General features: G+C 47.7%; 1 protein-coding gene across 1 annotated transcript in view; it reads right to left on the bottom strand.

Annotated features, from left to right (window-relative positions):
• Positions 1–23,103, bottom strand: part of LOC309543141 (uncharacterized protein) — a gene marked incomplete at its 3' end in the record, with an annotated part of 1,180,881 nt that overhangs the window by 1,123,516 nt on the left and 34,262 nt on the right. The window contains exon 4 of the mRNA XM_082242522.1: positions 13,262–13,426. Coding sequence (XP_082098648.1) covers positions 13,262–13,426 — 165 coding nt within the window. The remainder of the gene's footprint in view (positions 1–13,261; positions 13,427–23,103) is intronic.

Below are 23,103 nucleotides of genomic sequence, written 5' to 3'. Positions count from 1 at the left end.
AGGCTTCAGGAGGTACATAAATGGCCTTTCCTATTGGAAGGACATTATTCCTTACTTTTTATTATCTGTATAAATGTCATAGGTTCTGGGATTTCAGTCTTTGCAGATGACACCAAGCTTTGCAGTTGACGGTGGCGGCTGGTGTTAAAATTTTTTTTTTTTGGGGGGGGGGGGGGGGGGGCGCAAACAGAAAAATCTAATAAGCATTGCTTTGCGGCCAAAAACGCTGTAAAAATTTTGATTGCACGTGATTGGATGATGGAAGTCAGCAGAACTCCTGTTCATTTACTAAGCTCTGGAGTTCATCTGCAATTTTCAAAGTCTTTGGGGTTGATTTACTAAAACTAAGGTTGGCCATACTTGTTCAATTTTCTGGTACAATTTGCTTTTAGATTTACCAAAAACCATATAATATGAGGTCAGAACTAAAGAACACTTTTAACCACTTTACCACCGGAGGATTTTGCTGTCTTCCGTCCAGGCCACTTTTTGCGATTCGGCGCTGTGCGACTTTAACTAAAAATTGCGCGGTCGTGCGACGCCGTACCCAAACGAAATTTACGTCCTTTTTTTCCCACAAACAGAGCTTTCTTTTGGTGGTATTTGATCACCTGTGTGATTTTTACTTTTTGCGCTATAATCAAAAAAAGAGCGTTTATTTTGAAAAAATAACAATATTTTTCACATTTTTTTATATGAAATTCCCCCCCCCCCCCCAAAAAATGTAAAAATCAAATTTTTTTGAAAATTTATGGCCAATTTATTTTCTGCTACCTATGTTTGGTAAAAAAAATCACGATAAGCGTATTTTGATTGGTTTGCGCAAACGTTATCGCGTCTACTAACTACGGGAAAGATTTATGTCATTTTTATTGGTTTTTTTTACTAGCAATGGCGGCGATCTGCGATTTTTAGCGGGACTGCGACATTGCGGCGGACAGGTCGGACCCCCAACTGACATTTTTGACACTTTTGGGGGTACCAGTGACATTACTGCAGTAATCAGTGCTATATATATGCACTGTTACTGTAAAAATGACACCGGCAGTGAAGGGGTTAATTTTATTGGAGAGGGAGGGGTTAATGTATGCCTGGTGCTTACTGACGTGTGGGGGGGAGGTGACTTTGTGAGACAGGGACAGATCAGGTGTCTGGCTATGCTGAACACTCCGATCTGTCACTCCCTGTCATTATGGAGATCCGCCCGCTGTGTTTACACACAGCGGGCGGATCTCCAGACTCGATTCCCGACGATCGGGTAAGAGCAGCGGCGATCGCCGCTGCTCCTCCCCTGGCCCCACTCCCGCTGTGAATGAAAACAGCGGGAGCGCGCCTCCTACAGGGGGAGGAGTCCAGCGACGTAGGTCTACGTCGCTGGACGGGATCGTGGCAAAGTGCCGCAGTAGCCTCCATGTGAGCGGATGTAAAGTGGTTAATTGTATGCAATTAGGCAGGCCATAGTTGAAGGTAAATCTAAAGAAAATTGTATAATGTATGGCCAGACATAGAGAGTGTAAAATCTGGTGCAGCTGTGCATTGCAGCCAATCGGCTTGTTCAAATAAGCTTTGATAATAAAACCTGGAAGCTGATTGGTTTCCAGGCAGAACTGCAGCAGGTTTTGCACTCTCTGGTTTTAGTAAATCTCCCCTATGTGCCTTTAGTAAATCTCCTCCTATATCCCCCAAAATAGTTGCTATTCACCTCGGAGTTTTGAGTGTTCTGGGACCGCTCTTGTTGTGTGTAATATATGGATAAACTTTAGTAGGGCCCAATGGCCACATCAGGTGTCCAGCCTCAGCAACTCAAGCGCAGAGATTTCATTCAGAGATATATACAAAAATGAATGTGGACCGACTGACCTGATAAAGATCGTGCGCATCAATTAATAGGAAGAAAAGATACAATCATTGATCTGTGTTGAAGGATATAAGTCGGAGCAAGTTGAAAATGTCATTTTTTTTCTCAAAAATTTTGCTTTTTTTATTAAATAAAAATAAAAAGCGCAGAGGTGATCAATTACCACCAAAAGAAAGCTCTGTTTGTGGGGAAAAAAAGGATGCAAATTTCGTTTGGGTACAGTGTTGCATGACCACGCAATTGTCAGTTAAAGTCACGCAGTGCCAAGTTGAAAAAAGGGCTCTGGTCTTTGAGCAGCCAAATCCTCCCGGACTTAAGTGGTTAACAATCGTATTTATTCCAAATTGGGTAAGCTTCTCCCCTTGGTCTAGGTGTGGTTTGATTTACATTTCACAACTCTATTGTGGAAGCTTATTGAAGGACTTTCAATCACTGAGAAAGGAATATGGCTTTCCAAATAATCTATTCTTCCAATATTTACAACTCAAGCATGCCATTTCAATCTATAATATCCAATTGGGAACTAACTAGTCTTATGGTACTTACACAACTGTTGACATCGACATCCAGGAAGGGACGGATCTCCTCCCTATACGGTTCATTCATATGTCAAATCTTCAAAGCTATGTCCTTTTTAAATGTAGGGCCGGATGATCGGAAGATGCAGGTCAAATTTCTGATGAGGACTGGTCCATTATACTGGATAATATACTCAAAGTGTCACTCTCGTCATCTCAAAAACAACAGTATAGTCGTCTATAACAGTGGTGCCCAACCCCCGGGCTGCGGACCGGTATCGGTCTGTGGATCAAATGGTACCGGGCCGCCCAAGGAACATTAAATTATTTCCATTTTATTTACTGTGGTGTATTTCTCTCGGGTTTGTGTGACTTTCCATGGATGAGAGGTTAACCGGGAGCTGAGAGACGAAACCTAAAGCCGCACCAATACCGCGCATGCGCAAAATATCGTGATATCGGAGCGTTTTTTTAGGTGATGTCTGGAGCTGAGCGGCAGTGGCGTTGTAGCTTTGGTAAAGAGAAGGTGTGTATCGCTCTTCTCTCTGGTCACCGGTAAGCAACACACTTCGGGTGTCATTGTCTCCTATTACCCCCAGATGGAACCGTCTCGTTGCAAAGAAACAAGCTCAGGGTTCTCATTGATTTAGCGTTCTAGTGGGTTAAAATGTTAAATCACTTTATATTCATTTTTTGGTGTAACTGTATTTTATTTTGAAGACATGTTTAAATACAATTAAATTAACCACTTGCCGACCTCCGCATGACTATATACTGCGGCGGTCAGTCCCTCCTGGGCAAAGTGACGTACTGGTACGTCGCTCACCCATGAGCCTCTAGGGGGCGAGCGCGCCGCCCTCCCGCCCCCACTCATTTCCTGACATCCCCGCGCGAGTGACCGGCGGCTCCGATGTCCGCCGGTCACTCGCATTCTCCCTCAGGAGAGAGAGAAAGGCAGATGGCTGATGTAAACACAGCCGTCTGTCATTCTCCCTGATGTAAGTGCAGAGACTATACGATCCTGCTATGTAGGATGGTATGTCTCTGTGATTACATCACAAGCCACGCCCTCCACAGTTAGATTCACGCCCCTAGGGATGCACTTAACCTCTTGATCACTAATAAAGTTAGCCCCTTCCCTGCCGGTGTCAGTACAGTCACAGTGCATATTTTTAACACTGATTACTGTAGTAATGTCACTGGTCCCCCCCAAAAGTGTCAAAATGTCAGTCAGGGGTCTGATCTGTCCGCCGCAATGTCACAGTCCCGCATAAAAAAAATCGCAGATCTCCGTCATTACTAGTTAAAAAAAAAAAATAATACAAATGACATAAATCTTTCCCGTAGTTAGTAAACGCAATAACTTTTGCGCAAAACAATCAAAATATGCTTATTGTGATATTTTTGGTTAAAAAAAAAAATGTAGCAGAAAACAAATTGGCCTAAAATGTTAAAAAATTATGATTTTTAAATTTTTTTTTTGAGAATTTCATATAAAAAAAAAATGTGAAAAATATTATTTTTTCAAAATTGTCGCTTTTTTTGATTATAGCGCAAAAAGTAAAAATCGCACAGGTGATCAAATACCACCAAAAGAAAGCTCTGTTTGTGGGGAAAAAAGGACGTCAATTTAATTTGGGTACATCGTCGCACGACCGCGCAATTGTCCGTTAAAGTCACGCAGTGCCGAATCGCAAAATAGGGCCTGGTCTTTGAGCAGCCAAATCCTCCGGGGCTAAAGTGGTTAAAATTATTAAATCAAAACAATCTAAAATATAAACAATCAACGCCCCCCCCAGCGGGCTGCGGTAAAATTATCAAAAGTTGACTGGTCCGCGGCGATAAAAAGGTTGGGGAGCATTGGTCTATAGCAGTGTTTCTCAACCTTTTTCCAGTCGGGGCACCCTTGAAAAGTATTTTCAGCCCTAAGGCAACCCCTGTCCAAGGTTCAGTTCTCGTTCCTGTATGTCGGGGAATGCGCGCACAATTGCGCTCATTCCTGACACACACAAAATGCTCTGCTCTCTAGAGGTGCCAATAATTCCTGATGGTACCCCACACATTAACAAACATGGGGTGCTTTTGTGCGGTGTAATTTGAAGAAAAAAAAAAGGTCAGGGACTTCTTTCTCTGCATTTCTGCAAGTAGGGAAGCCCATTGAAATAATTGGGCTGCCCTACACGCAGCCATGCAGATGTGAACCAAGGGCTTGTTCACATGTCAGGTTGGAGGGGTGGTAAAACCACATGGTTGAGCTGTTTTTACCACCCCCAACTTCTCCCCCTTTAGCTGCAGAGGCAGCAGCTGGGGGTTTACACATGCTGTGGTTGCAGCTGGAGGTATACCCAGGGTGAATGGGGCTGCACTGCAACTACCGTGCAACTGTGTGCATTGTACGGTTGCGTGTAGTGATGCTGCATTTACAGGCTTAACCACTTGCCTTCTGTGCACTTAAACGCCCTTCCCATCCAGGCCAATTTTCAGCTTTCAGCGCTGTCACACTTTGAATGACAATTGCGCGGTCATGCTACACTGTACCCATATGAAATTTTTATCATTTTTTTCACACAAATAAAGCTTTCTTTTGGTGGTATTTAATCACCTCTGGGTTTTTTATTTTTTACAAAAAAAAAAAAGAAAAAAGACAGTGCCCTGATTACATTCTCCTGTGTCCCCGGCGCTGTGAGGCTCCCCCTCCTTCCTCACACTGCAGGCTCTGTGTGAGGAAGGAGCGCCGGCGATGAGAGATGATCTCATATGTTTACATATGAGATCATCGCTCATTGGACGGCCCGATCACGTGGTGAATGGCCGCTGTGATTGGCCATTCACCACGATCTGTGATCGGCCGTGTCCAAGGGACACGGCCGACACAGATTTCCCCCGCAGCGCGCTCGCGGGGGGCGTGTCACTAGGAGGCCGTTTAAAAACGCCCTCCCGAAAATTCGAGTCCGCGCTGCAGCCGTATATAGGCTGTAGCGCGGATGGGGGAAGGTTAAAACAGGTGGTGAGGAGGCAACATAATGCCTCTTTACCGCCTGTCAAATGCCTCAGAAAAGCAACTTGAGAATGGATTGCTTTTCAGAGGAGCAGCAGTCCTTGCTGCTATCACAAACAAGCCCTAAAAAATCATTTCTGATGGTACAGGAATCCCTAAAAAAAAAAACATTTCTGATGGTACAGGATAAAGGGAGGGGGGGGGGGGGGGTCAGGTTTAAAAGTAACATATATACACCACACACACACACACACACACACACGCAGACATGTATATATGCACACAGACAAAACTGCAGCAGACATGCAAGTAGAATACAAAAAAAAATATATATATATTTATCTGTAAGTAGAATACAATATAAAAAAAAAAGTACTGTTATCATGATCAGTATAATATAGTAATACAGTAGTTAAAACAAACTTCTTTATCTTTTTTTTATCAACCCACATATATTTAATAAATTACATATATATCAATGTTTATTAAGTAGGTAAAATATTAAAAGAATTTATGCCACATAATCCTGTGTACCTCACAGAGCTGACATGCAGGCACAGAAGATCCTCCTTCCTGGTTTCTCTCTCCCGCCAGCTAGCGTCTCCCGTCTCAATTGTCCAGCAAGCCCTTGTTTGTGTGCCCGCCCCTCCCATAGCAACCGATGACGTCATCGGTTGGCAGGACGCATGTCGGGAGGCCCACACAGCTTCCAGAGTGCCTGTGGCAGCAGGAAGCGAGTATTAGACAGTGGACCGGCACCACTGTATCAACTGACCAGCCAGCAATCAATAAAGAGCAGATTAGTTAATGCATAGGTTGGGGGTCATTTTGCCGCGGCACACTTGGGAACCCTTCACGGCACACTAGTGTGCCGCGGCACACTGGTTGAGAAACCCTGGTCTATAGGACCAAAAAGAGGTACCACTCTAGTTTGTGGGTAAAAAGCCAGTTTCGATGTGGCGCTTTAACTTTCATGCAAATCGGTCAATATACACTTATTGGGATTTGTTCTTATCAAAGACATGTAGCAGAATACTTTTTTGCCAAAATTTATGAAGACATTTTATTTTATTTTTTTTGGATATGTTTTATAGCAAAAAGTCAAAAAATATATTTTTTTTCAACATTTTTGGTCCTTTTTTGTTTATATCGCAAAAAAAAAAAAAAAAAAAAACAGTGGTTATCAAGTACCACCAAAAGAAAGCTCTATTTATGTGAAAAACATGATATAAATTACATTTGGATACAACGTTGCATTACTAGTTAGAATAGCGCAATGCCGAATAGCAAAAAAATGGCCTGGTTATGAAGGGGGTAAAATCTTTCGGAGGTCAAGTGGTTAATACAATTCATCCAAACATCTGATTGTCCCCTCTGATGTGCAAGCTGTGTGTAACCTGCGGTCCAGTAAACATTCCTGAATAGTCCCACTGCAGCAATCGGTGTCTCTGTATTTCTACTCCTCATTCTCATTTAATATATAAAACATCTCTTAGCCTTGCAGCAAATAAACTCACCATTGCTGCTGTGGATATCATGTTGAATACATTGGGGATGATTTGTATTCAACACCAAGACTGTTCACCTTGCAAGGAAGTTGTACTTTATTGAATGAGGTAAAGTTGTGCTGATTTCCATCATCCAATCAAATGCAGTTTATTTATTTTTTTCCTTACACACGATTGAGGAAAATTTCCAATGTGAAATTTCACCACATTCACCAAATTGGAAAAATTCCCTTGCAAAGTGAACAGACAATTTCACATAGAGTGTGTGACCGTACCCAGTAAGAGTATCCCAAGCTTCCATGTGATCCCATGTTGGAGGACCACTTGACACTCTTCAAGGGGTCCTTTGATTTTGCAGCTTCTGGGTTAAAACGAATTCTGGTGCTTCCCTCCTCTATTGTAGTCCTCCAGCACACAGCTTCATACAAACATAGTTCAGAGCTCAGGGCCGGGACAAGGCCATTCAGCGCCCAGGGCAAAGATGCCAAACTGCGCCCCCCCTTCCCTTAGGGTTAGGTTCAAGGTGCCCCCCTCCCTACAACAAACGATTGCGCTCAGGGCAGCCACCCCTCCTGCCCACTACTTGTCATGGCCCTGGATGCCCCCAAACCTCACATGATACCACAGTGCCCAGGGCAGCTTTCCCTCCTGCCCACCCCTTGTCCTGGCCCTGGATGCCCCCAAACCACACATGATACCACAGTGCCCAGGGCAGCTGTCCCTCCTGCCTACCCCTTGTCCTGGCCCTGGATGCCCCCAAACCTCATATGATATCACAGTGCCCAAGCAGCTGTCCCTTCGGCCGACTCCTTGTCCCAGCCCTGGATGCTCCCAAACCTCACATGATATCACAGTGCTCAGAGTAGCCATCCCTCCTGCCCACTCCTTGTCCCAGCCCTGGGTACCCCCAAACCTCACATGATATCACAGTACCCAGAGTAGCCATCCCTCCTGCCCACTCCTTGTCACAGTCCTGGATGCCCCCAAACCTCACATGATATCACAGTGCCCAGAGTAGCCCCCCCTCCTGCCCACCCCTTGTCCCGGCCCTGGATGCCCCCAAACCTCACATGATATCACATTGCCGAGGGTAGCTGCCCCCTTCTGCCCACCCCTTGTCCCGCTCCTGGATACCCCCCAAACCTCACATGATATCACAGTGCCCAGGGCAGACGCCTCTCCTTGTCCCGGCCCTGCTGCTCCTGCAGGGACTAATCCATGTGTCCACCATTGAGTCAGTGTGGGAAGGCTGGTTACTTTACAGTGGACTTAGGATCATGCAGGAGTTATCATTGGAGTCATAACCAGAATGGAATCTTATGATGTTTTCCCAGTAATCTTCATCCTCATCCCTTGCAAAAGTCGGGATTGCTAGCAAAGCATTGCGACAAGACTCCATTCAGAACTCTGGCAGCCATAGGGGTATAGGGACAGCTGTGTAAGATGAAGGCTGGGATGACCAGTAGATCCAATCGGTGGGATGGGAGTGTTCCCAGAGTCACTATAAAAAATGTTCATTTTTAGCGGAGTATGCATTCTTCATTACAAAGCAAAATTCCTCTCCATCCTCTCCTGGGTACAGGGTTGCTGTTAGAAATAAGGGGGCCCCATATAGCCTACCTAACAGGACCCCCTTCCCTAGGCCAAAATTGACTGAGGACACAGATTTAGCAGTCCCATTCTCTGTAGTCTCAGCTGCACAGATGAATGAACAGGAAGTGCTCAGAGGCTTCCTGCTCATTCACAAACGGAAGCATAGTAAAGAATGGACACAGGAGTGATTGGTACTGATCTCTCACTGTATTCATTCAGGAATAGAAGGGGCCAGTAAATGACATATTTACCAGCCCCTTACCCCGCTCTCCATCTTGAAACATCCACCTGTGTGCCCGCAGCAGCTGCCGACAGGAGAGGAGGGAAGCTGGCAGCACTGCGTAGGAAAGGGGCACACAGGGGGGCTGAGGCAGCAGATGGAAGGGGTGCATGTGCAGCCAAAGAGAGGAAAAAGGGGAGAAGCTGGCAGCACTGCAAGTGGAGGCAGGAGAGGATCAGTATCTGCAATAAGACAGTACAGCCGGACCTCCAGCTCAGCAGGTGCCCCAGCTCCCCTTTTGAACTGATGGGGTTTGGGCCCAGTACAGGAGGGCTGGCTGTACTGCCTTATCAGCGGCCCTGCCTGGTAATATAATTTCATCTGTGATTATTCATTCTCCTTTTGGGTCGTATTGGGTTTTCTAGACCTCATTTTTCTCATTATCCAGAGCGATGGCCTGGCTGTATTCCAAGATGTAGCAAATCATCCTCGTCGTCTGCATTATTATAGGTAAATCCTCAGTCCTGGCCGCAGAACTCTCAGCTTTTCCAGTTCTTCTCTTGTTTTATGTGACAAGAGGCTATTGAAGATTCTAGAAGAGAGGATATAGAATGGTCGTCAGATCAGCAGAACACTCTCACACTATTTGTCAGCATCCTCCAGGATGTGTATTATACCAACCTGTCATCTTCTTGTAGGCGTTTAAAAACTAAGAGGTTAAAGTGGTTCTAAAGGCAGAAGGTTTTTTTTATCTTATTGCATTCTATGCCCCCATCAGCTCCCCTAATACTAACCTGAGCCCATCTCGATCCAGCGATGTTGCACGAGAGCCACAAAGTCCAGGGACTCTCCCTCCTGAGACACAGCAGCCATTGGCTCCCACTGCTGTCAAAGTCAGTGAGCCAATGAGGAGAGAGAGGCTCCATGCCTGAATGGACACAGAATGGACACAGAACAGCAGCTCGGCTCAGGTGCTGAGCTGCTTGCTGTGGGGGCACTCGGCAGGAGGGAGGGGCCAGGAGTGCCAGCGAGAGACCTAAGATGAGGAGGATCTGCAAATAACATGTTTGTTATTTTTTAATGAAAAAAAAATGAGACTGTAGTATCACTTTAAGGGCTTGTTCACACTTGACTAAATTTCTAGCGCTTAACAAATGTTCCTATAGCGTTTGTTTGGCGTTCGTATGGGCGTCAGACTGGCGTCAATGATCTTTTGTATGAGGCTTTAAAAACAGCCCCCAAACACCCTATGCATGGTTTTGAAGCGTTTGATGAGCTTTAGATGCGATAAAACTGCCCCACAATGGAAAGCGACAGAAATAAACAAATTTTAATGCCCCGCAATCGCACTGCAACCACGCAAATGCCTGCCAGAGCGCTTGCTGAGCGCTACCATAGACTTGAATGGGAGGTGTTGAAAATCTTCAAAGGCCTCCTGACTTGACACGAGGCTTCAATTTTTTGAAGCGAAGCGATGCTAACGCTTCATGTTTTGATAGTGTGAACAGCACTGCTGTCTATTGTATTTTGTGCATAGACGATTGCGGGGCATTTTTTAGTTCAATCTTATTTTATTAAAGGTAAATTTTACAGTGTAGACATAGAAAAAGATAATAAACAATAAGCAGGAAAACACAGCGAGCATACAGTATCTCTTATGTCAAATATTCAATGCAAAGGCCACTAATAGAACATTGTACCAGTAGAGGACAACATGTAAACTAGAATCAAGTGATACGGCATATCAGAACGCAACAGTGCAACCCATAAATTGCAGAGAGCACCTACAGAGGAGGTACAGTACTGTACAGGAGCCATTGACAGTGTAAATAGTAGTCCGTATCATTAAACAGCCAACAGGACATCAGCATTGTATGACAAGTAAAGGAAAGAGTGACTAGTAAGTATCCGTGTACATAGACCAATAATATGTAGAAAGGAAGTCAGAAGAAGGAGCTAGAGAAAGCAAGGAAAGCAGAGTAGGGGGTTATATTTGGTGAAGCATGCCCCCCGCTACGACCCACCAGCTCCCAGGGACAGGGATCCCCCAGTCCAAGATATAAAATTGTCAGAGCACCGGAACACATCCCAGGTGGACCAGACGGTGGAGAATCGCTCCTCTTTACCACCTTCCTGAGCCAACAGATTTCCCAGGTCTCTGATCCCATCCACCTCTAAGGCCCACTCAAGCTTAGAAGGTACGTTTTGAAGTCCTCCAATGTCTGGGGATCACCGTCCTGGTTGCTGCCAAGAAAAGGCCGAAGAACATCTTTCTTAATCGATTTGAAAGAGCCTGGAATTAGGGACAATTCCGGCATAGTAGTGACAGTGGTTGCCTGGAGCCTGCAGTACAGAGCTATAATCGTTTCCCAGAACCTGAAGACTGGGGGACATTCCCACCATATATGGAGCAACGTACCCTTTGATGACATGCACCTCTGGCAAGCATCTGACAGAAGCAGATTATCATGTTTGGCCGTGGAAAGGCACCTATATCACCTGGTCAGAAGCTTAAACCCCTTCTCCTGCACCTTAGTGGCCGGAGATAGAGCATGAGTCAGAGCAAAACATTTTCGCCAGTCAATAGGGGAGATATCACGTCTTAGCTCCCTTCCCCAAACAGATGTGTATGGGGGTAGATTAGGGAGGTGGACCCCGATAAACAGAGAGTACAGTTGGGACAAATTGTGCGTGGGGGTGGTCATCTTGAAGCAAGAGCGCATCAAAACCTGGGGGGTCCCCACGGATGTCCGAGAGAGAGGAGAGAGTGTGTAGATAAGAGAGGACCTGCTTCCTCTGTAGCCAGCCCACTGTGCTACTTGGAGGGTTTCGAGGATCTGGAGTGGACAACAGTGAAGGGTCTGCCCTCAATAATTGGGTCACATGTCTATGGTCGTTCTTATTCCAAGATCCAAACCTCGAGCCCACAGCTGTCGGTGGGAAGGAGGGAGTACCAAAATAGGGTGTCATAGGGCCTTGGGGTTTAGAGAGGTTTCCCGAGGCATACAGGCGATTCCAGGCATGAAATGACTGGTGTGTGAGACTACCCGGGGCAGATGCACACCTACGGAGTTCCGTGGGGGTCCGCGGCAGGGCATGCAAGTCATACAGGGTAAGGTGGTGTTCCAGTTTGAGGGGCGTTTTTTAATCGCCTCTCAAACGTCTGCTTTTAATGCCAGTGTGCACACTGCCGCACTGAATGGCTCACAGCAGAGGTCCCGTTCACCATATCGTGTCTGATTTCAGTCTGAATTTTTTGGCTGGATTAGGACCTGAAACGGACCAGAAGACGCACAGGACTCCTGTGCAATTCACACCGGAGCCGCTCCAGAGATATGTGAACCAGCTCCATAGAGAGCCGGTCACAATCTCCTGACATGGGAATTGGATGCAGGGAAACCCACATCCAATTCCCATCAGTGTAAACCCAGCCTAAGTTTCACTCATGGAAACAATTCTGAAATCTGAACAATTTCAAATCTGAAAACATGATAATTTGACAAATCGGTGGCCCTGCACTGGGCAGTTCAGCTGCCTCTTCTTTTACAAATCCCTTCATAGAGTTTATGAAGAAAATTCCATTTATTCTTCCTCTTTATACTTCAGCCATGGACAAACATATCTTAGAAATTTTGGTGATATTATTGTGGTTTAAAGAGGTGATGTAGATTTGTTTATTTGCTTTCTCGGTTTGGATTTCCTACCATAACATTGAATGCCTTAATACGCCTCAAACCAAAAATGTAATAAATTGCAGCTTACCTAGTATTAGATGTGGTGGCTGCATTAGTTTTCTTTTTCTAGGCTTTTCTCCTCTGTTTTTACCTGGTGATCTTGCCAATACCACACTTCCTGTATTATAGTACCCCCCCACTCTGGAGGAAGGAGCACAGGGCACCCTTTGATAGCAGCAGTTTTAGCCTGCAGTGTTTCTCCTAGCAGGGGAAGACTGGGCCAGGGGGCCGGGGGGCAATTGCCCCCTGGGCCGCTCTGGTGTCCCGCAAAAAGGCTGCACTGCTTCTGCCACAGACATGCCTAAAGGATGTCTGGTAGAGAGAAGAGAAAAGTCCCTGCCACTGACCTACTGAGTGTGGGTTGAAGACAAGGACAGAGCGCAGGCCTCCCTCCCCAGCATGGATGGTGTAAACTGTGTCTAAACAGAGGCCAGTTCCATGCCCCACTGGAAACTCTCCTCCACTGGCCAGCCCCAACCGAGCTGTACCAGCTCCCCCCAAACAACCCCCTGCTGGCCAGGTTGGGAACCCAGATTCAGCACGTGAGTAGAGAGTACCTGGAGCAGGGCTTCAGCCTGGAATGGGGGTCAGGAAGGAGACGGGAAGAGGGAGAGTGGGAGGGGGGCCGAGTCACTGCACCATGGGCCTCTGCTTTGTACTTGCCCCCTGGGCCGAAAGTTTCCAGTCTGCCCCTGCTGGCCTGTTCCTTAAAAACCAGCTATGCCCTATGCAGCATGCTAAAATAAGGTAAATTTGGCTTATATCTATTCGATTTTGTCATGGTTGGAATGTCCCAGAATATTATTGTCTCAGTCAATCCTGTTATACTCACTGTAATTCCTCTATGCCGCTTGTTGTCAGAGCTTCCATCACATCCCTGAAATGAGGACTCTCCAGATTGTTCCCAGACAGGTTCAGTGTCCTCAGTGTCTGGTTATTTCTTATTCCAGATGCCAGGTGAGGGCAGGAACTGTCTGTAAGGTGAGTACAGGACAATCTGTAGAAGAAGAGAAGAATGTTACCAGAAGAAAATGAATTTCTCCCCCAGGAATGAATGGAACTATTCTCTACATACATGGAACTCAATTCTCTTTATTGGAATCATTAATATTAGATCACTTTATAAAACAACTCCAGGGAATAAAATCTTATAAGAAAAATGTTATAATGGAGTAGACCCCCCAATATTGTCCTCATGTGTAGAGACGGTGATATCTCCATACACAGGATGAGCACAGAATACCACTGACATGACTTGTATTGTGCTATAATCTCCTTGTGTATGGAGCATGAATGGTATCAGCAGACGGTGTGAGGCCGCAATCCCCAAAGCTAGTAATTGGACGGGATGATTTATCTGATATTTTATTTTTCTCTACTGATAAGAACTCTGTACTCATAGGAAGTAATGGGGAGATCCCCTGACACTGAAGAGTAGATGGACATGTCATGTGATAGGAAGCTCATATGAGGCTCTGATTGGTCATTGCTCTAGGCTCAGATTCTCTGTGTATGACTTCCTATATTCTCATCTATTTTACTTATATAGTTACATATAGTTAGTCTGGTTGAAAAAAGACACAATTGTCAGTACTAGTATCACTTTAAGACCCAGCAAACCTCACCTGGCACAGCCTTTGCCTGGGAATCAATGGTGATTGGACAGCTCACCTTGAAATCACCTGTATCTGCACACCACCAGTGCTCGTGATAGCGTTGTTACCTTGTGTGCTCCTGCTTGACCCAGCTAATAACTGCTATAGTTATAACGTGTATGACCCGGCTGGTTTTGCTCTGCTTTGCTCGCTTCTGATTCTGTACTGTTTGGACTCTTATCTACCGGTGTATGACCCAGCTTGTCTAGACTATGCTTTGTAGAACAATTCTCCTGCGCTCGAGTAAAATATGAGGGGGGGGGGGGGATAGAAATACTTCCAATGGACTTGGGTGGGTATGACTAATAATCTTGCTGCCCCCTCAGGATCAAGGGTATCTGAAACCAACTGGAAAACAACAACAAAAAAGAAGAAAGGGGTGCACCTACCTAGTGCATTACCACTAAAAATATTTATTAAAATAGTAAACAGTATACATTATACTCATGCAGCCAGCAGCATTTCTTGGCTCTGAGGAAGGGGGCTCACCCTCGAAACGCGTCAGACCAGCCACAGCAGTTTTCATGCTGTACACAGCATGCCATCCAGCATTGCGTAGTACCCTGGCTTGGAGATCCTATGTCAAATATGTTGATATTTGCAATATTCACACCTGTTTTGTGAGTAAAATGTATACTTTTTACTATTTTAATAAATATTTCTCTTACGTCCTCCGACTGTCGCCGCCTCCTCTAAGTCATCACTGTTGGGTGTTGACTTCTCATCCGCAGGAGTAGCTAGGCATATAGATTTAGTCCAAAGACAAAAGGCATTAGCATATACACACCCATGGGGGCTGTCCCATCTGGTCAATACCCCCCCTGCATCACCACTCCCAACTCAGTTTTAATCTGCCTAGCGTCAGGAGTAGTCAGGCTTACCTTGTGCTGGGGCTTCAGTCTCAGCCTTCCTAATCTTTTATTTGATTTTCTTTGAAAATGTTAGTTTTTTTCTCTTACTTTACTAGCTGTTTATTTTGTCAGCTTCTAGTGTTAGTCTTCTCTTCGGATGAAGATGGATCATGCGGTGCTGGGATTCGGACTGGCCGCCCTGGTTTTCCAGGGCAAGAGGGCAGATGGACCCCCAGCCCGCCATCGAGCGTTCAGCTATGGTTCGCCCTTGCATTACGAACGACCCATCCCTGTTCGCTGCAGGGATGCAGCCGTGAGGTGGCTACCTCACAGGACACATCTGCGGTGCTGCAGTGTCATGTCCCTGGCTCACGGCACTCCCTGTCAGGTGAGGACAGTGGTTTTCCGTGCATAGAGGCTTCCCACACCATCTGGTACAGGTAAGTACTTCTGTGTGGGGCCTCTGTCTGGGGTGGCAGTCTGTGTTGCTGTGTGTTCCCCATGTCTGTGCCTGTGTGACTCCCTGTGCGATCCCTGCGGGGATCGCTTATGCAGATACTGTATGTTGTCTGGGGGTCCCTTTCCCTGTGTCACTTCGGTGCATTGTTGGGGGTGCAGACGTTTGCTTGTGTGGCGACCGCAGCGGTGTTTGTTTGCACGGTCCGCCATCTTGACTATGGGCAGGCATGTGTAGCTCCTCTGGGGCGATGCTGCATGCCGTTTTGGCGCCATCCGCCGCCATTTTGTGGGAGGTGGAACGATCGGTCCGACCGCATGTTCGGCGGCCATTTTGGCGTAGCCTCCAATGCATTTCTATGGGGCAGCCATTTTCCCCCGGGGCTGGCAGTCTATAGTCCAGCCTACTTCAGCAGCACTTCCTTTCCATCAGCAGCAGGACATCGGTAGCAACACTCTGCGGGCTCTGCAGGTTATTGCTCTCAATTTTCCTCTGTATTATCGCTTCTGGCTCAGTTTTTCTTCTCCTATTGGGGTCTTTTGTCGCTGTAGCAGTGGGCTGCGCATACCGCAGCGATTTTAAAAGGGACAGTACACACTTTCTTGCACTGTTGTTTGTTTCTAATAACTTGAGCAATGGATTCTCAGGAAAGCAAGTTCCCCCCAGCTTTAGTGGGGGTCCCCAGTTCTCCTGTGGCCCCTCTGCGACCCGATTTGGCTGCTGTGGTGGCTAATATGGAAATGCTGATGTCTGAACGTGCTGCAAAAAAGAGGCCCAGATTGTCTCTCTCTGATTCAGATGGGGATATGGCTGCTGCGAGCGTGCCCTTTTCAGGGTCCCGCTCATCCTTGGACCCCCCCGGGTCTGAGGGGGAGGCTGAGATGGAGGGGGTTGATACCTCCTCCCCAGGGTCGCCTGAAGAACGGGCGACCATGGATGAGTTAATTGTTTCATGTTACATTTAGAGGATGAGCCCTGTCCTCCGGGCGTTGTGTCCTCCTTTGGGACGCACAGGACCCGCAAGTCGGTGCAGGTTTTTCCCTGCCCAGCTAAGTTTCATTACACTGTTAATGAAATGTGGCGCACGTTAAAACGTCCATTCCTGGTACCTAGTCGGTTCAAATTGCTTTATCCTTTTGCGCCGGCTACGGAATCACGATGGTGTGTGCCTCCACAGGTAGATCACACTGTGGCTGTGTTAAACAAGGCTACCTTGGTTCCTACTGAGGATACCCCGGTTTTCCGGGATCCCACGGACCGGCGGTTGGAGTCTCTAGCTTGCCATTCCTATACGGTGGTGGGTTCGTTGCTCAAACCCGTTTTCGTGTCCGTTCTGGTGGCTCAGGCGGTGGCTGATTGGACTAAGAGGCTTAGGAGCAATCTCGTGTCTGATGGTGTTCCGCCTGCCCGGCTGGAAATGGTGGATCAGATCTACCAAGGAGTCATGTATTTGTGTGATGCAGCCTTGAATGAGGCCCCCTTAGTGGCTCGCCTCTCTAGTGTCGCGGTGCTTAACCGGCGACTGATATGGCTGAAGAGCTGGTCGGCTGACCAATCCTCACGGAAAACAGTTGCTGATTTTTCCCTATGCTGGCTCTCGCCTTTTTGGCGAGGCGTTGGACACCCTGGTGAAAGGCGTCACGGGGGGCAAGAGCACTATGCTGCCCCAGAACCCGAAGGATAAGTCTTTTCGAGGCAAGAGGGGTTCTGCGCCTAGATCCAATCAGGGGTCCTTTCGTGCCTTTAGGAACCAATCCAAGGGCAAGCCCTTCAAGGCCCAGGGCAGTCAGAAGAAGCCCTGGGCGGGTAAGCAGAAGTCTGGCAATGCTGGTGCGGCGGGGAAATCCGCCTCTGCCTGAAGGGGCGCCCTCACCCGTTTCAGGGGTGGGGGGACGTTTGCGTGGTTTCCTCCAACCTTGGTTGCTCCGGATATCGGACAGGTGGATTCTGGAAATCGTTCGATCGGGATACAAGATCAAATTCCTTTCCCGGCCGGCGGACAGATTCTTTCCCTCCAATGTTCATCTGCTTCCGGGGCGTCTGCAGGACTTGCATCAAGCCGTGCAGGACCTGCTTGCTCAGGGAGTGATTGTCCCGGTGCCTCATCGGGACAGGTTTCCGGGGTTTTATTCCAATCTGTTCACTGTGCCCAGAAAGGAGGGCAAAGTGCGTCCTATTCTGGACCTGAAAGCGCTGAACCGCTTCGTGCGTGTTCAGAAGTTCCGTATGGAGTCTCTCCGTTCGGTGGTGGCCTCCTTGAGTCCGGGGGAATTCCTGGCCTCAATAGATCTGAAAGATGCATACCTGCACATCCCCATTTTCGAGGGCCATCAGCGGTACCTTTGGTTTGCTATCGCAGAGGACCACTACCAATTTGTGGCGTTACCTTTCGGTCTCACTTCGGCACCAAGGGTGGTTACCAAAGTGTTGGCGCCGGTTCTGGGCCTGCTGAGGGCTCAGGGCATTGCGGTCCTGGGTTACCTGGATGATCTACTTCTGAGATCACGTGCCAGCCAGGACCTTGTGCGCGATCTGTCCACCACGGTACAGACTCTCCAGGAGTTCGGATGGACCATCAAAGTTCAAAAATCGACGTCTCCATCACTTTGTCTTCCCTACCTGGGAATGATTCTGGACTCTGCTCAGGCAAAGGTGTTCTTGCCGGAGGACAAGCTCCGGTCTTTGCGGGACGAGATGAGGTCCCTCAGGGACAGCCCGTCCTCTTCACTCAGGACCTGTATGCGGGGCCTGGGGTTGATGGTATCGGCCTTCGAGGCGATACCCTTTGCTCAGTTTCACACGCGGGCTCTCCAAGCGAAGATCCTGGTAAGGTGGGACAGACTGCCTCAGTCCCTGGATCTGTGTGTCTCCTTGAGTCGTCAGACCAGATTGGCTCTTCTGTAGTGGCTACAGTCCCCGTCAGTGGCGGAAGGCAAGTCCTTCCGTCCGTTGGTGTGGACGGTGATTACCACGGATGCCAGCCTGTCGGGCTGGGGTGGAGTTGGGGCAACCTGTCTGCCCAGAGCACTTGGTCGGAGGAAGAATCCTCCCTCCCGATAAATGTGCTGGAACTGCGAGCGATAAAACTCGGTCTCTTCCAGTGGTCGGCCGTCTTCGGGGCCGTCCTGTCCGGGTACAGACGGACAATGCTTCCGTGGTGGCTTACATCAACCACCAAGGGGGCACCAGGAGTGCTCGGGAGGCCCGGGAGGTGACCAACATTCTGTCTTGGGCCGAGGCTCATGTCCCGTCGATCTCGGCAGTTCACATTCTGGGTGTAGAGAATTGGCAGGCCGACTATCTGAGCCGCCAGACCCTGGACCAGGGGGAATGGTCCCTACACCTGGAGGTCTTTCAAATGTTGTGTGCGAGGTGGGGATCCCCAGACGTGGATCTGTTCGCATCCCGGCAAAATCAAAAGGTGGAAAGGTTCGTGGCAAGAACGCGCGATCCGTTGGCGGACGCCTCGGATGCGTTGGTAGCCCCTTGGCATCAGTATCGTCTGATGTATGCCTTTCCTCGGATTCAGTTGCTATCCCGGTTCCTCCGCAGATTGGTCTCGGAACCGCACCTGGTGATTCTGGTGGCTCCGGACTGGCCTCGCCAGTCCTGGTACGCCGACGTTGTTCACCTGGCAGTGGCGCCTCCGTGGTGTCTGCCTCTGTGGGAAGATCTCCTGTCTCAGGGTCCGATCTTCCATCCTGCTTTACGGTCGCTGGCTTTAACGGCCTGGCTGTTGAGACCCAGGTCCTGAAGGACAGGGGTCTCTCTTCTGAGGTCATCCCTACCTTGTCAAGGCTAGAAAGACCTCCTCCGGTAAAATCTATTACCGTACCTGTAAGGCTTATTTCGCCTGGTGTGAGTCCAGGGGGTTCTCCCCTCGCTTGTACTCGGTGTCAAGAGTGTTGGCCTTCCTCCAGTCTGGAGTGGACCAGCGCCCGGCGCTGGCCACGATAAAAGGCCAGGTGTCCGCACTGGCTATTCTTTTCCAACGCCCTGTGGTGTCTCATTCCCTGGTTCACACCTTCATTCAAGGTGTGCGACATTTGGCTCCTCCCAGGAAGGAGCCCTTACCTCCATGGGACTTGAACTTGGTTCTGTCCGTGTTACAACGTGCTCCCTTTGAACACTTTCGGGAAATATCGTTGCCTCTGCTGTCTAAGAAGGTTGCCTTTTTGGTGGCGATCACTTCAGCTCGCAGGGTGTCGGAACTGGCAGCGTTATCTTGCCATTCCCCGTACTTGGTGATTCACCGGGATAAGGTGGTTCTGCGTCCGCATCCCTCCTTTCTTCCTAAGGTGGTCTCTGAGTTTCACATTGAGGACATTGTCCTGCCTTCGCTTTGTACGAAGCCTAAGCATCCTAAGGAGGTTGCTCTGCATTCCTTGGATGTTGTCAGGGCGATCAGGGTTTACCTGTCGTCTACGGAGTCCTTTCGGAAGACAGATTCCCTCTTTGTCCTTCCTGAGGGACCTCGGAAGGGCATGGCTGCATCTGCAGCAACTATTGCCAAATGGATCAGACAGACCATTGAACAGGCTTATGCTTTGAAGGAACGGGTTCCGCCCTTCCCTGTTAAGGCGCACTCTACCAGATCTGTGAGTGCGTCCTGGGCCTATTGGCATTGGGCCTCGGTGGCCCAGGTGTGCAAGGCTGCGACTTGGTCGTCGGTGCACACTTTTTCAAAATTCTACAAAGTAGACGTTCTGGCATCAGCTGATGCTTCCTTTGGCCGCAAGGTTCTCATTGCGGCAGTGCCATGATGGACCCTTGTGTTTTTTCTGGGTCCCTGGCTGTTGGCATTTGCTTTCCTGGGCTGTTGCTCCTGTTGAGCATTGTTGTTTTCGGTTGCCCAGTTGGTTCTCTTACAGTGCATGTAAGATTCCTTTCTTTCCATATAAACCATGAAGTAACATTTATTGTGAGGCCTTTGATAAAGCACACAGTCCAGATAAAGTCATGTGTGAACGACGCAGTATAATTTAAAAAGGTAAAAGCCCAAGTCTCATCCAATCTCAAACACTAAATGGAGGGCCCAGCACTTATGATGGAAACAGGCTCAAGGTTCACATTCTAGCCGGAAGGCTCACTAGGATCAGCTGTAGGTGTCCCGCAGGAAAAGCACACATCACTGTGGTGTGTAGTAAAGCTGGAGCCCACCAAGAAAATGGCCGCTCACAGGATGGAGACAATTATGCGGCAGGATGACGTTGCCACTCCGGTGGCCCGTACCCTGCCACATTATTGTCTCCATCCTGTGAGAGGCTGACATCTTGATGTGCCGTTTTGTTTATTCATCATCCTCCAATTTTTTTTCTCATGGATATCTTGACTTTACCAGTGCGCAGCATATAGCCTTGGTACATACAGTATATGCCCAACAAGGACCAGTGACCAGTGACTTACTAGTACGTTACTCCTAGAGTAACTGCCTGTCTCCTGGAATCTCCTCCATGCTCTTGAGACTGTGCTGGAAGACACAGCAAACCTTCTGGCAATGGCTCGTATTGATGTGCCATCCTGGAGGAGTTGGACTGCCTGTGCAACCTCTATAGGGTCCAGGTATGGCCTCATACTACCAGTAGTGACACTGATCCTAGCCAAATGCAAAACTAGTGACAAAAAGTCAGAAAAGAGTCGGGGGGGGGGGGAAATTTCAATGCCCTCCACCTGTAGAACCATTCCTGTTTTGGAGGTTCATTGTTGCCCATCTAGTGCACCTGTTAATTTCATTAACACCAAAGCAGCTGAAACTGATTAACAACCCCCTCTGCTACTTAACTGACCAGATCAATATCCCAAGAGTTTCATTGACATGATGCTATACTCTGAATAAAAAGTGTACCTTTTAATTTTTTGGAGCAGCAGCAATGGGACGTATTGATGTGGTCTATGTGGACAGCTTTACCCCGGATGCCGGCATACTTAGATCTGCCTCTTTTAATCATCAACCATGTGAGTTGCTAAATGTTGAGCCTTCATTAAATGTAACCATATTGCTACACTTAGAGACACCCCTCTTCTCTTTTATACTCTGTATAATCCTGCTGGAGTTTGCTTCTAATCCCCTTGTGGAGGCGCCATTTGTGGATGGAGATTTTATAGTTACACAACCAATCACATTGCTAGAATCTTTTTATATGGACTATAAACTGAAGGACTTATGAATAAATGGTTGTGGAATGACTCCTCTGAGTTTCCATTATTTCTTGGGGATAATTTGCTTTGATATAAGAGTGCTTTGGATTACAAGCTTGTTTCCAGAACAAATTATGTTCGCAATCCAAGGTTTTACTGTATTTCCTAACTGTTTGTCAAACACCCTCTGAAAAGTCATTCCTCATTGATCACTCTTCAGAGGACAGAGAAGAGATTATTCGGGTTCAATGCTTTGTCCTGGAGATTGCCATCATCCCTCTATACTATGTAGAAAAAGAGTTCCCCTAGGGGTGGGATTTTTGAGGCAAAAACCAGGACTTGAGTATATATAGTAACAAATTTATTAAGCAATAATCTTTACAATTGTTTACACAGAACAAATATTAGTACAGACAAAGAAAACCACATGAATGTCTATAAAAAACATGGCCATAAATACGTCTCTGGTGTACAAACTGTCTGAGATATCTGGATGGGACCCATTCTTTGTCTGTACTAATATTTGTTCTGTGTAAACAATTGTAAAGATTATTGCTTGATAAATTTGTTACTATATATACTCAAGTCCTGGTTTTTGCCTTAAAATCCCACCCCTAGGGGAACTCTTTTTCTACTTCAGAGGGTAGCTAAAGTGTGAACAGGTCCTTTTGAACCTCGATCTCTTCAAGTGTTCTGTAGTATCTCTATGCTATATCTATATATATATATATATATATATATATATATATATATACACAGGGCCGGCGCTACCTGTAAGGCGACCAAGGCAGTCGCCTAGGGCGCCACTCAGCAGGGGGGCGCCAGCATTCTACTTGTTGCACTTGCACTGTCTGTCCTGTCCGCAATGACTGTATGCCGGCCGGGTGGCGCGGCGCCCTCTTGCTGCTGTGCTGCTTAACCAGTACGATCTGCTCGGCCTCGGCGGGCGGCGGCGCCCTCGGCTCGGCTCAAATCAATCATCATGTCTCTCTCTGTCTTTCTCTGTGTGACACACAGACTGTGACAGGCAGCGCCGCGCGTCTTTGCATCACTGCAGTGGAGCTGTGGAGGTTCCCCCTGCCCTGCCAATGACGTCGGGTGGGCGGGGGGAGCCGGAGAGGAGAGCGGGCGGGCGGGAGGGGGAAGGAGACCGGGCGGGCGCAGAGCGGGAAGGAACACATTTTGAATCAGAGCAGCAGTGCAAGAAGGACCAGTCCAGTCCCCGCCCCGACCAGACCCCCAGATCCAGGAAGATAGAGAAGGAAGAAGATCCAGGAGAAGAGGACCTATCCGACCACCTGGTGCCATTTTGAATACGCATAAAACGTGAGTGAAAATGTGCATTTTAAATTGGTATATTCAGTGAGGTGAGGGAGGGGTAACATTACATCTATCCTTGGGATGGAGTATACTGTAAATGTTTTATTGTGGCTGTTTTAAAAAAATCTTCTCTACTTCTCTTGTCTTGTGCTCGGCTCCCTATTGTATTCTGCCTAAGGTCCGGTTCACACTTATGCGATGCGGGAAGGCTGCGAATTCGCAGCCTGTTCCCGCATCGCAAACGCACCCCTGG

Source organism: Pelophylax lessonae (assembly GCF_965119305.1).
Source record: "Pelophylax lessonae genome assembly, chromosome: 13".
Classification (NCBI taxonomy): Eukaryota; Metazoa; Chordata; class Amphibia; order Anura; family Ranidae; genus Pelophylax; species Pelophylax lessonae.
The sequence above is the reverse complement of the archived record's forward strand: the minus strand, read 5'-3'. Positions and strand labels throughout refer to the sequence as shown.